Here is a 13,751-nt window from a genome sequence, read left to right as displayed (position 1 = left end):
TATTGGGACTGGGGCTTGGGGTCAGGTTGTGCTGACTGTGCTTTGTGGAATGTTCAAAATTATCCTTAGCCTCTGACCGTAAACGCCACTACCACCTCTCCCACAGCTGTGACAGCCAAAAATGTTTTCAAACCTTGCCAAATGTTGCTAGAAGCAAACTGGACCTCATCCGGAACATTTGGCAATACTGAAAATGTCCAAATTGGCACTGTTAACCTTGCATGGCTATTAGAGCTCAGCTAGTGCAGCTGAGAAACAGACTTTTAAATTTCACTTGTAATGAAGCCAATTGTGACTGGTCCCACATGGCTGGTGTCTGCCTCAACACAGCTGGCCTCTACCTTACCGGGTGGCACCACTTTGGACCTCCAGTGACATTGGTTTTATAATCACTGAATTTTTCCATTACTGCATTTTCAATACATAGGTGGTCATAAAAAGAAATGGTTTTCCATATTCAATGACAACCAATAGGGAACTTCTCAAAATTATTTTCAAAGCTGAGCATGGTGGCACCCACCTTTAATCCCAGCACTCTGGAGACAGAGGCAGGTAGATCTCTGTGAGTTTGAGGCCAGCCTCTGCCTCTCTCTCTTACACACACACACACACACACACACACACACACACACACACACACCCCTTCCTACTTGATGCTTTAGCAGTTAGGAAATCTGTGCTCTCAGGTGTGAGGTGGCCAAGGAGAAGTTTTGCTGACCAGGTAGCTCAGAGCAGGTCTTTCTACTCTGGTCTATCTGCCACATTGGGAGAACAAGTCCTGGTGGTGCCGGATGATGACCGGCAGCATCTCTAGGCCTCCTGGTGGCTGTGAGCTCCTGGGTGGAGGCCATGTCCCTGTGTCTGTGAAGGAATGCTGACTGACCTTGTTCCTGCAGCCATACAGGGGAAAAGCCTTTCCAGTGCATTGCATGTGGCCGCGCCTTTGCCCAGAAGTCCAATGTCAAGAAGCACATGCAGACTCATAAGGTGTGGCCTCCGGGGCGCAGTGGTGGCACCATTTCTCGAAACTCTGTTACAGTGCAGGTCATGGCTTTGAACCCCAGCAGGCAAGAGGAGGAGGACACAGGTGAGTAGAATGCATTTGCGTTTACAGCACATGTGCACTGGGACTGGCTATCTTCCAGATCTTATATATCACCTGTGACTTGTGGCCGCTATATAGGACAGTGTAGAGCCAGAACCACAGTTCTTCCTACCCGAGCAGGGCGAGCAGCCCCTGCCACGTGCCAGCTGTTGAAGAGCCTTTTGTTGGGCATGTGCCAGAGGACTGCTTTTATGTGACACACCAGTGCTCTGTTGGAGCAGGCCTGCCTGGCTTCTTGCTTTCTGAACTCTGGCTCAGCACCAGAGGCCACCCATTAAGCAGACACTGTGGAGCCCTACTGTGTGCCAGGCCATGGGCTACAGAGGTGAAGGAGCAGGCCCCTGATGTCAGGGAGAGTGAGGATGGTCTAATTTGCAAAGAGTAACAAAGCAAAGGGAAGTGTTGTGGTTAGAAAGGCCTGAGAGGCAACCTGAATATGCTTACAAGGCAACCTAAATATGCTTATGAGTGTCTAGTTTCTAACGCCCATGGAGAGGCCACTAGCTGTCTCTCGGTCAGAATGTATTTCAAGGGCTGTGGATGTGCCTCAGGACAGAGTATTTGCCTTCATACAGGATGCCCTGGGTTCAGTCCCCAGCACTATAAAACTTAAAATGGGCCATGTGGTGGCAGTTCACACCTTTAATCCCCATACTTAGGAGTCAGAGGCAGGCCGATCTCCGTGAGTTTGAAGCCAGCCTCACTCTATAGAATGAGTTTCAGGACAGCCAAGGCTACACAGAGAAACTCTGTCTTGAAAAAACAAAAAAACCTGAGCATGGTGGCACCATCTTGTAATCCCAGCACTTGGGAGATAGTGGAGGAGGATCAAGAGTTCAAGGTCACCCTCAGCTACATAGCATGTTTGAGGTCAGCCTGGACTACCTAAGACCCTGTCTGAAAATAAAATAAAAAAGAATGTGGTTTAGTTAGTGTTTTAGCATCTTGTCTGGATGGACTGGAGTGCATGTGCTAAGTACAGTCCTGAATACAGCATGCGACAGCGTGTCTGTAGTAGCAGGTGTCCTGGGAGCCCTTCTGTATGATGTGGCTCTCATTCTGCCTACTCAAACCCTTCTCTGTGACTTCTCTCTGTGTGTGCCTTTTTTCTCTTTCTGCATAGGGTTGGGCCAAACCCTGTCCAGCACCGCACAGCCCCAAGCCTTGCCTGCAGCAGGTGAGGATGAAGGTGGCAAGCCAGAGGCCAAGCAGGTAGTGCTCATTGACAGCTCCTACCTGTGTCAGTTCTGTCCCAGCAAGTTCAACACCTACTTCCAGCTCAAGTCCCACATGATCCAGCACAAGAAGGAACAGGTGGGTGGGCATGAAAGCAGAGGGCACAGCTGCTCCTTTATGAGCTTGATGACACTGGGGCCACCAATGCTGCCTGGAAAGGGACAGGAATCAGGCCGGCGTTTTCCATGGCTCTTTGTCCTGAAGATAGATTCCTGGAGGAATGATGCATAGTTGGGTTAAATGTGTAGGAGGTGTATCATCTGACCTAGCAGGAGGCTGAGCCAGGGCAAGCCCTCAGCTCAGATTCAAGGGCTTTGTGTCTTGTCTCCTCACCAGCTCTAGTGGCTGTGTTCATGAGGTGTGGCCTTGTCTCCCATTGTGGCTTACCTCCTGCTTGCTGGAACTGGCTGTGTAGAGCATGCCAGCCCCAAATTTACAGAGATCCGCCTGCTTCTGCCTCCTGAGTGCTGGGATTAAAGGTGTCCACCACCATGCCCTGTGCTCTATTTCTGACCTTTGGTGTGTGTGTGTGTGTGTGTGTGTGTGTGTGTGTGTACGTGCCACAGAGCATGTACAGGTCAAAGGACAGCTTGTGGGAGTTGGTTCTCTCCTCTTACTGTGGGAGTCCCAGAAGTCAAAGTCAGGTCATCAGGTTCAGTGGCAAGTGTTACTGTCAGGGTTACTCTTTATAGAAAATCCAGTCATAGTATTTCTCATGAGCAATGGAAACTTTTCCTAGAAGAATTCTCTAATCTCTTATGGATTAGAGGCAGTTTTGTTTTTGTTTTAAGATGGGATCATGGGGCTGGAGCTTTGGCTCAGTGGTTACGAGCACTGAGTTCATTTCCTAGTACCCACATCAGATGGCTCACAACTGCCTGTAAGTCCAGCTCCAGGGGATGACAGCCTCTGCTGGGCTCTGAGGGCATTTGTACTTACATGCGTGCACTGAGGATGACCTTGAAGTTCTGTCCTCCAAGCATTGAAATAGGGCTTCAAACACGCTAGGCAAGCCTGCTACCAGCAGACCCGACTGAGCTGTGTCCCAGCTCCAGAGCCCTGCTCGTCTCCTGTAGGAGACTGTTAATATGCCTACAATAGTAGAAGGCTGGCTAACAGTTAGGGTTTGGTTTCTCTCCTATCATACTATCATGTAGGAGACCATTAATATGCCCACAGTGGTAGAAAGCTGGCCAACAGTTGGGGTTTTATTTCTCTCCTATCATAACAGTCCTGAAATCAGCAGTGTTGGGCTGGCAGGCTAGGCATGTCATCCAGGGCCAGGCTTCTGACTTCCTGCTCTAGCATCCTTAGCTTGTGGTGTTCACCCTCAGTGCTGCAGAATAGTTGCTGTGTCTCCATCTATCACATTTATATCCCAGTCAAGATAAATGCAAAAAATAGAAGGGACTCCTGCTGGCAGGCTTTTGCCGTTTCTTTGGGGGGGGGGTGATGATCACCCCAAAGATGGCTGCCTGTGTATCACTGCCAAGAAAGTAGCAACATGGCTGGCACCAGATTAAAGGCTGTCAGGAGGACCAGGGGTTTTACCCAGTCTGTTTGTACCCTGGGAAAATTGGAGTTGACTTCATTAGGAATAAAGAGGATTTGATACTATGTAAGCATCTGAGGAATATTGATGACTACTAGAATTTTCAAAAATACTGAAAGCATATTTCTTATAGAAGTGAGACCAGACATATGTCAGAGTGTCGTGTAGATCATGAAAGAAGCGAAGGAAGTGACACATGTGACACATAGCTCCTGCATTTGACTGTCTCCGCATCAGACTGCTAAAGTACACACAAATTTCATCAATGCCTCATCCATAACCTTTGGAGTTACCTCTTGTATCTAACAACAACAGTGGCTCAGTGGTCGAGCACTTGCATGTGCAAGGCCCTGAGTTACATCCATAACATCACACACACACACACAAATCATTTATACATACATACATACATACATATACACATGCATTTTTTTTCTACAAATTAACATTGAACTTGAAAGTCGATTCTACATATTCAAAATTAACCATGTCCCCAAGGAGCAAGAGGACCCAATGATGATCTCTAGACCTGTGTCATCAGAGAATTCCTGCTAGGAGTAAGTAACATGTTCGGGCCACCAACTTCTGTCAAGTCAGATACTCTGGTGGTGGTATTTCTCAAGTTTTTCTTTTATTCTTCTAATTCTTCTTCCTCTTCTTCTCCTCCTTCTCCTCCTCCTTCTTTTTAATATGGAGTCTCATGTAGCTCAAGCTCATGTATGTTGCTAAGGACTAGCTTTTTAAATTAAAGATTTATTTACTCTATTTTAGGTGTATGAGTGTTTTGCCTGTGTGTGTATGTATATCATGTGCATGCTTGGTGCCCTGGAGGTCAGAAGAAGACATTGGGTTCCCGCAATTGGAGTTATGGTTATGAACTACCATGTGGGTGCTTGGAATTGAACCTGGGTCCTTGCAAGAGTGACAAGTGCTCCTTTACACTTCTGATGGCTGAGGTATTGCTCCAGCTTCACCAATCGTGATCTTGGACTCCTTTGTTCCTGCCTTTCCCCCAAGTGCTGGGATGACAGGTGTGTGCCACTGCCCTTAGCTAATGATGTCCACTCGTTTGAGAGCCAGGACATTAGAAGGGCATAGTGTCACCCTTCACTGTACTTCTAGGTCTTGGGTAATTTTTATGGATACAATCAGGCTTTGCCAAGCCTTAGGGAAGAGTAACTGATCAAGGGAAGGGAACCCTGCAATCTTAGTGAAGCTAGGAACTGAGCCTGGTGCTACAGCCTGTGACCCTCAGAAAGCTTATGCAGAAACATCTCAGTTCAACACCTGATTAAGCTATGGAGTGAGTTCAAAGCCAGTCTGGGCGAACTTAGTGAGCACCTGTATCAAAATAAATAAAAAGAGAGCTAGAGATAAAACTCAATGGTTTTGCCCAACATTTGGGAGGCTCTGGTTTCATCCGTAGGGAGCTGGAGAATGACTGGCAGGTTGTTCACAGCGTCAAGGGTAGGGGTAGCCACCGAGGTGACTCCCACCTCTCACCTCCCAGTGTCTCCTCCCAAGGTGTACAAGTGCGTGGTCAAAAGCTGTGCCCAGATGTTCCCCAAGCTGGACACCTTTCTGGAGCACATCAGAAGCCACCAGGAGGAGCTGAGCTACCGCTGCCATCTCTGTAGCAAGGACTTCCCCTCACTGTATGACCTGGGCGTGCACCAGTACTCCCACAGTCTCCTGCCTCAGCACAGCCCCAAGAAGGACAGCACCGTCTACAAGTATGTGTGCATGCTACCAGCCCTGCTGAACCCGTGGGCAGGGGAGCCTGGCCCAGGCTGCTCAGGATCAGGGACAAATTGCAAAGGGAAACAGAGGCTAAAAACTGGGGCCCAGCCTGGTGTGTTTCTGAGTGTTTTGGCACCCATGGGAAAAAATGGTACTGACTCTTCTTAGACCATTTTTTCACTTCTTAGGCATTTATCATAGAAACAGCCCTTGGAAAGGGTAACTAGGAAAAAAAAAAAAAAAAAAAAAAAAAAAAGGGTAACTAGGGGCTAGAAAGATAGCTCAGTGAGTACAGGCTCAAGGCCTGGGTTTGATTCCTAATACCCAACATGATGGAGGGAAAGAACTCACTTCCATTTATTGCGATCTCACCTCCACTGGCACATATACACACAAAGTAGATAAATACAAATGAAAAGGAGGGGGACACATTAGTGTGGTGCACACCGTTAGTCCCAGTGCTAGGGATGCAGAAGCAGGTGGATCTTTGATAGTGTGAAGCCAACCTAGTCTACAAAGTGAGTTCCAGGGCAACACTATCTCGAAAAAACAAAAAAGAAGGGGGGAAATGTTGAGAGCTAGAGAGGTGATTTAATAATTAAGAGTATTTGCAGAGGACCTGGGTTCAGTTCCCAGCCCCTACATGGTGGTTCACAACTGACTGTAATAGAAGAGGGATCTGGTGTCCTCTTCTGGCCTCTGTGGGCTCCTGCAAGCACAAGGTGCATATAAACTCATCCAGGCTCACACACACACACACACACACACACACACACACACACACATATACACAGAAAGTGTTCTGGGGCTGGACAGATGGCTCAGCTGTTAAAGGCTAGGCTCACAGCCAAAAGCACTGGTGATCTGGATTCTTTTGTCAGAAGTGAGATTGCCACATAGACCTTCAGCTTCTTCTCCCTGAAGCTGTCCCTTCTGTCATCACTTGTCTATAGAGTATCCCTCTGTGTTTTCTGGGCCTCCTCTAGAGAGGATGTGTTCTGTAAACACCATCATGCTTCTGCCCTTGGGCTTTTTCTGCCCATTTGCTGGCTGCTGGTTGAAAGCAGGTGTGTCACAAACAGTCCTGAGCCTATGGGGACAGGTGGTAACAGGTATCTATCTGGGACACCTTCCACAAAATATTTCATGTTGGGATAGCATTTGTATTTTGTATAGACTTATACCTGTAGGGACTTGTCTGGTGACCTCTGTTACTTCAGAAACTTCTAGGTGAGGCTTCTGAGATTAAGATAAGTAAATGCAGATCTTTGAACCAAAGTCATTGTTGCTGCAGGGAGACAGGTGCGTCAATAAATGCCTTTACTACATGGTAATGAAATGCTGTCAGCCTGCCCTCAAATAGCTCAGAAGGCAGCTGCTTCAGGGTTCCCTGACGGTAATGATAAGGGCTGTGGAGCCACCTGCCGGTGCTTGCATCCCAAGCTGACTTACACGGGCCGGTGCATGACTTTGGGGAAAATATTGACTTGCCATTGGCCTCAGCTCCCTCACTTGTGGTGAGGGGTCCTGATCACGTTTCGCCTGTTAGAACGGGGCCACCCCTGTGTCACTGCCCCCCCCATCAATATCTTAAGTAGTCTGGCCTTTGTCATTGCACAACCAAGGATGACCCTTGATTACGTTGTCTCCACTTCTCTCAAGTACTCCTAAGTGGCCCAGGCTAGCCTTGAACTCATTGTATAGGTGAGGATGATCTTGAACTTCTGATCTTTGTTATTACCTCCTGAGTGCTGGGATAGCATCTGTTCCACCACACCTCACTTATGCAGTGTTGGGGACCAAACCAAGAGCCTTGTGGATGTTAGGCAAGCACTCTACCAGGTTAGTTATATTCCTAGCCCTTATTCCTCTCTTCTTTGTTTCCAGTTAGGGTTTCCACAGGTACCCTTGAATTCACTATGTAGCTAAAGTTGGTATTGACTTTGAAGTGACCCTCTAGCCTCAGCTCTTTGAGTGCTAAGATTATAGGCCAATACCATTGTGCCTAGCTTTCTCCTGAATTCTTTGTAAAGGTCAAGTAAGAGAATTTACCAAGGGGCTGGAGAGGTGGCTCAGTAGAGCCTGATTGCTTTTCCAAAGGACCTGAGTTCAATTCCCAGTCCCTACACAACTGTCTGTAACTCCAGGATCCAAAATCCTCACACAGACATACGTACAGGCAAATACCAATAAAATAAAAAGAGAATTTACTGAGCTTGGAACACAGAGGATGCCCAGTAAGAGATGACTACAGTCCTTCTTGCTGTATTATTCAACTGTATGCAGAAACCCAAAATGACATTGATACAAGGGCAGGTTTGCTGTTCTCCGTAGGTTGAGCTTGTGTGGTGGTCACATCATGTTTTTAGAGGTCCACACTTGGGCAACTGCTCTGTGTCCTTGGAGTTGAATGGACTTGGCCTGCCTATGGAATGTCCCCCAACCACTGGAGTGACTCTATATTCAGTCTTGCTTTTTGTTTTATTTGATTCTTCGAGACAGGGTTTCTTTGTGTAGCATCCCTGGCTTCCTGGAACTCACTCTGTAGACCAGGCTGTCCTCAGACTTACAGAGAGCGGCCTGCCTCTGCTTCCTGAGTGCTGGAATTAAAGGTGTCTGCCACCACTATCCAGCTTGGATTCATTTTTGCTTGTTTGTTTTTTCTTTGTTGTTGTTGTTTGAGTCAGGGTGTTGCTGCATAACCCTGACTGGCCTGGAGCTTGGTATGTAGACTAGGCTGACCTCAAATTCTTAGCAATCCTTCTGCTTCTGCTTGCCAGGTGCTAGGTTATAGGTCTGTACTATCACACCTACCCTACCTCCTTATTTTCCTTATGAAAATAAGATCTGTTGCCTGGTATCACAGCTCATGGAACCACAGCATTTGGTAAGTAGAAGCAAGAATTCAAGGTCATTCTTGTTCACATGGAAGTTTGAAGCCAGCTTGGGCCCTATGAGGTGCTGTCTCAAAAAATTTTTTTAAAGATTTATTGGTGTTATTTGCTCCCTAGTTACAAAAGGCATTTTTGTTAAATACAGACAAAAGGATTTTTTTTCCTTAATTTGTCACCCATGGAAGCCAGAAGAGATTATTGAGTCCCCTGAAACTAGAGATGGTTATGAGCTGCCATGTGGGTTCTGGGAATCCAATCCCGGTCCTTTGGGTGAGCAGCCAGTGCTCTTAACCACTGTGCCATCTCTTCAACCCTGATTTCCATTTTTAAAGACAACATCTGGCTTCCTTGGGGGATAAGGGACTTCAGGGATCAGGAGGGGGCTGGGAAACCAGAGAGGCTCCTACACGCGTTTCAGCAGCCCAGCCGAGGGTGGAGAATGTCAGAGAAGAGTGGACACATTTGGGAATGAATTTCATGTAGGATTTTGCCTCCTGAAGTTGGTTTTGGGGGAACAAGGGGAAATTTCCATACTTGCTAGAGCTCATCTCTCTCTTCCTTCCCACTTAGGTGTGTCAAGTGTGTCAATAAATACTCCACTCCTGAGGCCTTGGAACACCATGTGCAGACGGCCACTCACAGCTTCCCCTGTCCACACTGCCAGAAGGTAGGTGTCACAGCATCTTCCTCCCAGGAGGCCCTGAGAGGGACAGTGACCTGACTGAGGACTTTGGATAGCTGGGTGTGGTGGCGCATGCCTTTAGTCTCAGCACTTGGGAGGCACAGGCAGGCAGATCTCTGTGAGTTGGAGGCTAGCCTAGGCTACAGAGCCACTTCCAGAACAGCCAGGGCTACACAGAGAAACCCTGTCTCAAAATACAAAACAAACAGGCAAACAAAAACAACAACAAAATAGACTTGGCTGATCACTCAGAGGCAGAACTTGGGTGTCTAACATGGCATCAGAGACTTAAGGCTTTGAAGAACAGCACCGACACCTGACTTGAGGGATGAATAGGAGTTTAGGAGACCAGGAAATAACATCCTTTGTGTAGGAAGAATAGCCTGGGGGGCAATTCACAAGGAATGTGTTTTGGCTGGGCTTATGAGTGCTTAGAGAGCCAAGGGGTCTGGAGGGCTGGGTCTGATAGTTTGGCCTCCAGCACCGAGGACAGATAGGATGATGTTTCCAAGGAGCTTGAAACCAGGGTTCCTGAGCTCAGATACTGGAAGATGGTGAGGGAAGCGGTTCTGGAATCTGGCCTACCATGATCCTGTCTTTCTCCAGGTCTTCCCCTGTGAGCGCTACCTGCGGCGTCACTTACCTACCCATGGCAGTGGTGGCCGGTTCAGGTGCCAGATCTGTAAGAAGTTCTTCCGGAAGGAGCACTACCTCAAGCTGCACGCCCACATCCACTCAGGTGGGTACCCTCCCCTCTCTATCCAGCCGTTCTGTTGCTTTTCCATCTATACTGGCTCTTCTCCTTTGAATTCCTCATCCTTCTCTCCATACTGCTCCTCACTCACCTGTCCTCAACTGTGAACATGGGGTCCCACCACCTCACCTGTGAACATGGGGCTCCCAATACCTTATAAAAGCAGAGTTTAAGCTGGGTGGTGGTGGTCACTATAAGAATTCATTGGGCAGGATGGTGATGGTGTACACCTTTAATCCCAGCACTTGGGAGGCCGAAGCAGGCAGATCTGTGAGTAGGTGGCCAGCCTGGTCTACAGATTGAGTTCCAGGCCAGGGCTACACAGAGAAACCCTGTCTCAAAAAAATAAAAATACAAACAAACAAGGAAGGAGGAAAGGAAGGGAGAGAAGGAGGAGAGAGAGAGAGAGAGAAGAGGTGAGCCCCAGAGGCAGGTAGGGAGGACTTGACCCTGCTGTCTGGGTGGCAGCCCTGCTAGACTATCTCATGGATGTTGGGTGACTGTCCTGCAAATCCCTACCCCGCCTCCTAGGTTCCCAGCTGGTTGTATAGAAGTTTTTGGATTGTTAAATTTTTATGGAGGAGGGAGAGATGGTACCTCACATAGCCAAGGCTGACCTTGCACACTCCTGATCCTCCTACCTCTACCTCCCCTCCCAAGTGCTAGGATTGCAGGTTTGTGCTGCAGGGTTCAGGTGTGTGTGTGTGTGTGTGTGTGTGTGTGTGTGTGTGTGTGTGTGTGAGTGTGTGTGTGTGCTATACATGTGTGGTCAAATGGCAGCCTTGGGTGTTAGCTCTTACCTTCAACCTTGCTTGAGGTGGGGTCTCTGTTGTTCACTGCTGTGTACACAGGCCAGTTTTGGCCTTAAATGCTCAGGGATTGTCCTGTCTCCACCTCTCATCACCCTTTGGCCATATAGGATTACAGATGTGTGTTACCCCTCCCAGCTGTATGTGAGTTCTGGAGATTTGAACTCAGTTACTCACACTTTGCACCAAGTATTTTACCCACCGAGCCATCTCCCCAGTCCCAGGATTCAGTTTTATTTTTAAAATAAGTACTGGATGGGTGTGGTATATGCCTGAAATCCTGGCTACTCAGGAGGCTGAGATGGGAGGGCCCAGGGGTTTGAGATAAGTCTGGGCAATAGAACGAGTTTCTCTTTCAACACAATAGCAGACAAAAGGAAAATCCTTACATGCTCGAACCTGCAGGCCACAGCTTACACAGTATTCCCAACTCCCTCCTTAGTAACTGCAATCACTGCCTAGTTTGGGTGACAGATTAGAAAAAAAGTATGTGTTTGTGGGAGTGAATGTCATGTGCATGAAGTACCCTCAGAGACCTGAAGAGGGCAGTATTGGAAACTGTGAACTGCCCAATGTGGGTGCTGGGACCTGAACTCAGGTCCTCTGAAAGAGCTGCTGCAAGCTCTCTTAACTGCTGAGTCAAGTCTCCAGACCCTCAGGTTGTTTATTATATCTGTTCAACACACTTTCTTTTACATAAGTGAGCACATGATTGTAATTCTGTTATCTGTTTATTTCCTTAACAGTATGTCACAAAGACATTCCTAGGGAGTACTTTCCTTTTCCATAGCTGCTTAGTATTCAACTGTTCCCTGTGAATGAGCTTTCCTATTATTATCATTATCATTATCATTATCATGCTGGGAATTGAACCTCAGGCATCATATAGGTCAGGTAAGCCCTACAACCGAGCTATAACCTCCCCATAGATCCTTCAATAAGTTTTCAGCCATTATTATTATTAAGTTAGATAACATTGCAGGGCGCACACCTTTAATCTCAGCACTCAGAAGGCAGGAGCAGGCTGATTTCTGAGTTCGAGGACAACCTGGTCCACAGAGAGAGTTCCAAAAACAAAAAAAGAAAGAAAGAAAGAAAGAAAGAAAAAAAGGAAGAAAGAAAGAAAAAAGAAAACTTTTTTTTTGGTATTAAGGTCTTTGTTTTTTAATACATTTTAATTAAAATAGAATTACATGACTGTCTCCCTTCCTTTCCCTCTCCACAGCTCTTCCCAGATTGGTTTTATGGTGTGTTTTGTTTGTTTGTTTGTTTTTCTGACAAGCTTTCAGAAGTTGGTTTGTGTGGCTTATTCTTAACAGTGTGTTAGTTTAAACCATGTATTTATTTAGAGCATACTTTCCTGTTGGGATGATGAAGATTCTGAAAGGCAAGGCAAGGTGGTACACACCTGTAATACAGGCCAGCCTGATCTACATAGAGAAACCCTATTTGAACACACTTAGCTACCTTTGCCTGACACATTTAGGCCCATGCACATTGACATGAACACACGAGCTCATGCTGGTCTTGAACTCACAGAGATCTGCCTGCCTCTGTCTCCCAAGTGCTGGAATTAAAGGCTGCACCACCACCATCTGGCTGCAGTATTATTCTTTTTCCTCCTAGAAAGGCAGGTGGCTGTACCAATCTGCTCCCCTAGCATGTCCAGAGATCTTTCTAGAACAGGAAACAAAATGACTTCAGGTCTTTTTTATTTATTTGAGATAGGGTCTTGTTCTGTCATTCAGATTGGCCTGGAAGTAAGAGTCAATATTCAGGTGACATATCAATACCTTGTATCCTAAAAAACAAGCCAGGAGGTAGTGAAGCACACATTTAATCCCAGTACCCTGGAGGCAGAAGCAGGCGGATCTCTGAGTTCAAGGCCAGCCTGGTCTACAGAGTGAGTTCCAGGATAGCCAGGACCACACAAAGAAATCCTGTCTCAAGGGGGGAAAAAAGTAAGCTGTGGGTAGGAGTTAGGTGGAGAGATGGCTTAACAGCTAAAAACACTTGCTGCCCTTCCAGAGGACCCAGATTCAATTCCCAGCACCCAAAGGTTGGCTCTGAACTGTCACTAACTGCTGTTCCAGGGGATCTGACGCCCTCTTCTGGCCTCCCGGGGGCAACAGGCTTGTGGTAGTGTGGTGCTTTCCTGGCAAGCATCAGCCTTGAGTTCCATGGTGACACATTCCTATAATCTTAGCACTTGGGAAGGATGAGGCAGGAGGATTGAGTACTCCAACCCAGCTTGGGCTACACAGTGAAAACCTGTCTCAAAAAACAAAACTCTTCCAAATTCTCTGTGCCAAATGAGGAAAAATAAGAGAATCTCCTCCTCCTGGGGGATTCAGACTTGTCCTCAGGGGACCCATGAGGTGTTCCCATGTCCCCACAGGTGAGAAGCCCTACAAATGTCCAGTGTGTGAGTCTGCATTCAACCGCAAGGACAAGCTGAAGAGACATATGCTTATCCACGAGCCCTTCAAGAAGTACAAATGTCCCTTCTCGTGAGTTGGGGCTGCCTTATTCATGGGGACGGGAGTTGGATTACCTTAGAGGGGCCTATATGGAAGGATGGATTGAGGGCCTCTCTCCATGGGTCCTGTCCGGCCCTGCCTATTGATGTTAATAAGAATCAGGAGAAACAAATAGGCCGAATAGATGTTTATTCAGGGAGAAATAACTTACAACATAGACAGGTGGACACCAGCAGGTTCCTGGTCCCAATGATGCCTCCGGATGTACCCGTCCCTGTGCTGCAAGCAAAAGAGCTCTCTGAGCCCCCTCCTCAGCCTTAGTTCCCCCAGGTCATGTCTGGCCCTGTCTCCATCCCCCAATGGGCGTGGTCTATGCCACAGGTGCAGACAAGGTGAATATGTCACTACAGCTGCCTGGCTCACTCCCACACTGTTCCCTTGCCTAGCCTTTTGCTTGGCAAAGGCTGGTGTAGGCACCAATGAGAGGGTTCATACTCCT

The 13,751-nt window shown here is 47.4% G+C and overlaps 1 protein-coding gene across 1 annotated transcript in view; it reads left to right on the top strand.

Moving 5' to 3' along the window:
- The window catches only part of Znf341 (zinc finger protein 341), a 30,588-nt gene that overhangs the window by 13,607 nt on the left and 3,230 nt on the right, over positions 1-13,751 (top strand). Inside the window, exons 8-13 of the mRNA XM_051192565.1 lie at positions 897-1,087; positions 2,229-2,419; positions 5,418-5,626; positions 9,098-9,194; positions 9,816-9,948; positions 13,171-13,282. Of these exons, the coding sequence (XP_051048522.1) occupies positions 897-1,087; positions 2,229-2,419; positions 5,418-5,626; positions 9,098-9,194; positions 9,816-9,948; positions 13,171-13,282 (933 nt within the window). The remainder of the gene's footprint in view (positions 1-896; positions 1,088-2,228; positions 2,420-5,417; positions 5,627-9,097; positions 9,195-9,815; positions 9,949-13,170; positions 13,283-13,751) is intronic.

The sequence above is a fragment of the Phodopus roborovskii genome, unplaced genomic scaffold (assembly GCF_943737965.1).
Source record: "Phodopus roborovskii unplaced genomic scaffold, PHOROB, whole genome shotgun sequence".
NCBI classification, from domain to species: domain Eukaryota; kingdom Metazoa; phylum Chordata; class Mammalia; order Rodentia; family Cricetidae; genus Phodopus; species Phodopus roborovskii.
The sequence above is the reverse complement of the archived record's forward strand: the minus strand, read 5'-3'. Positions and strand labels throughout refer to the sequence as shown.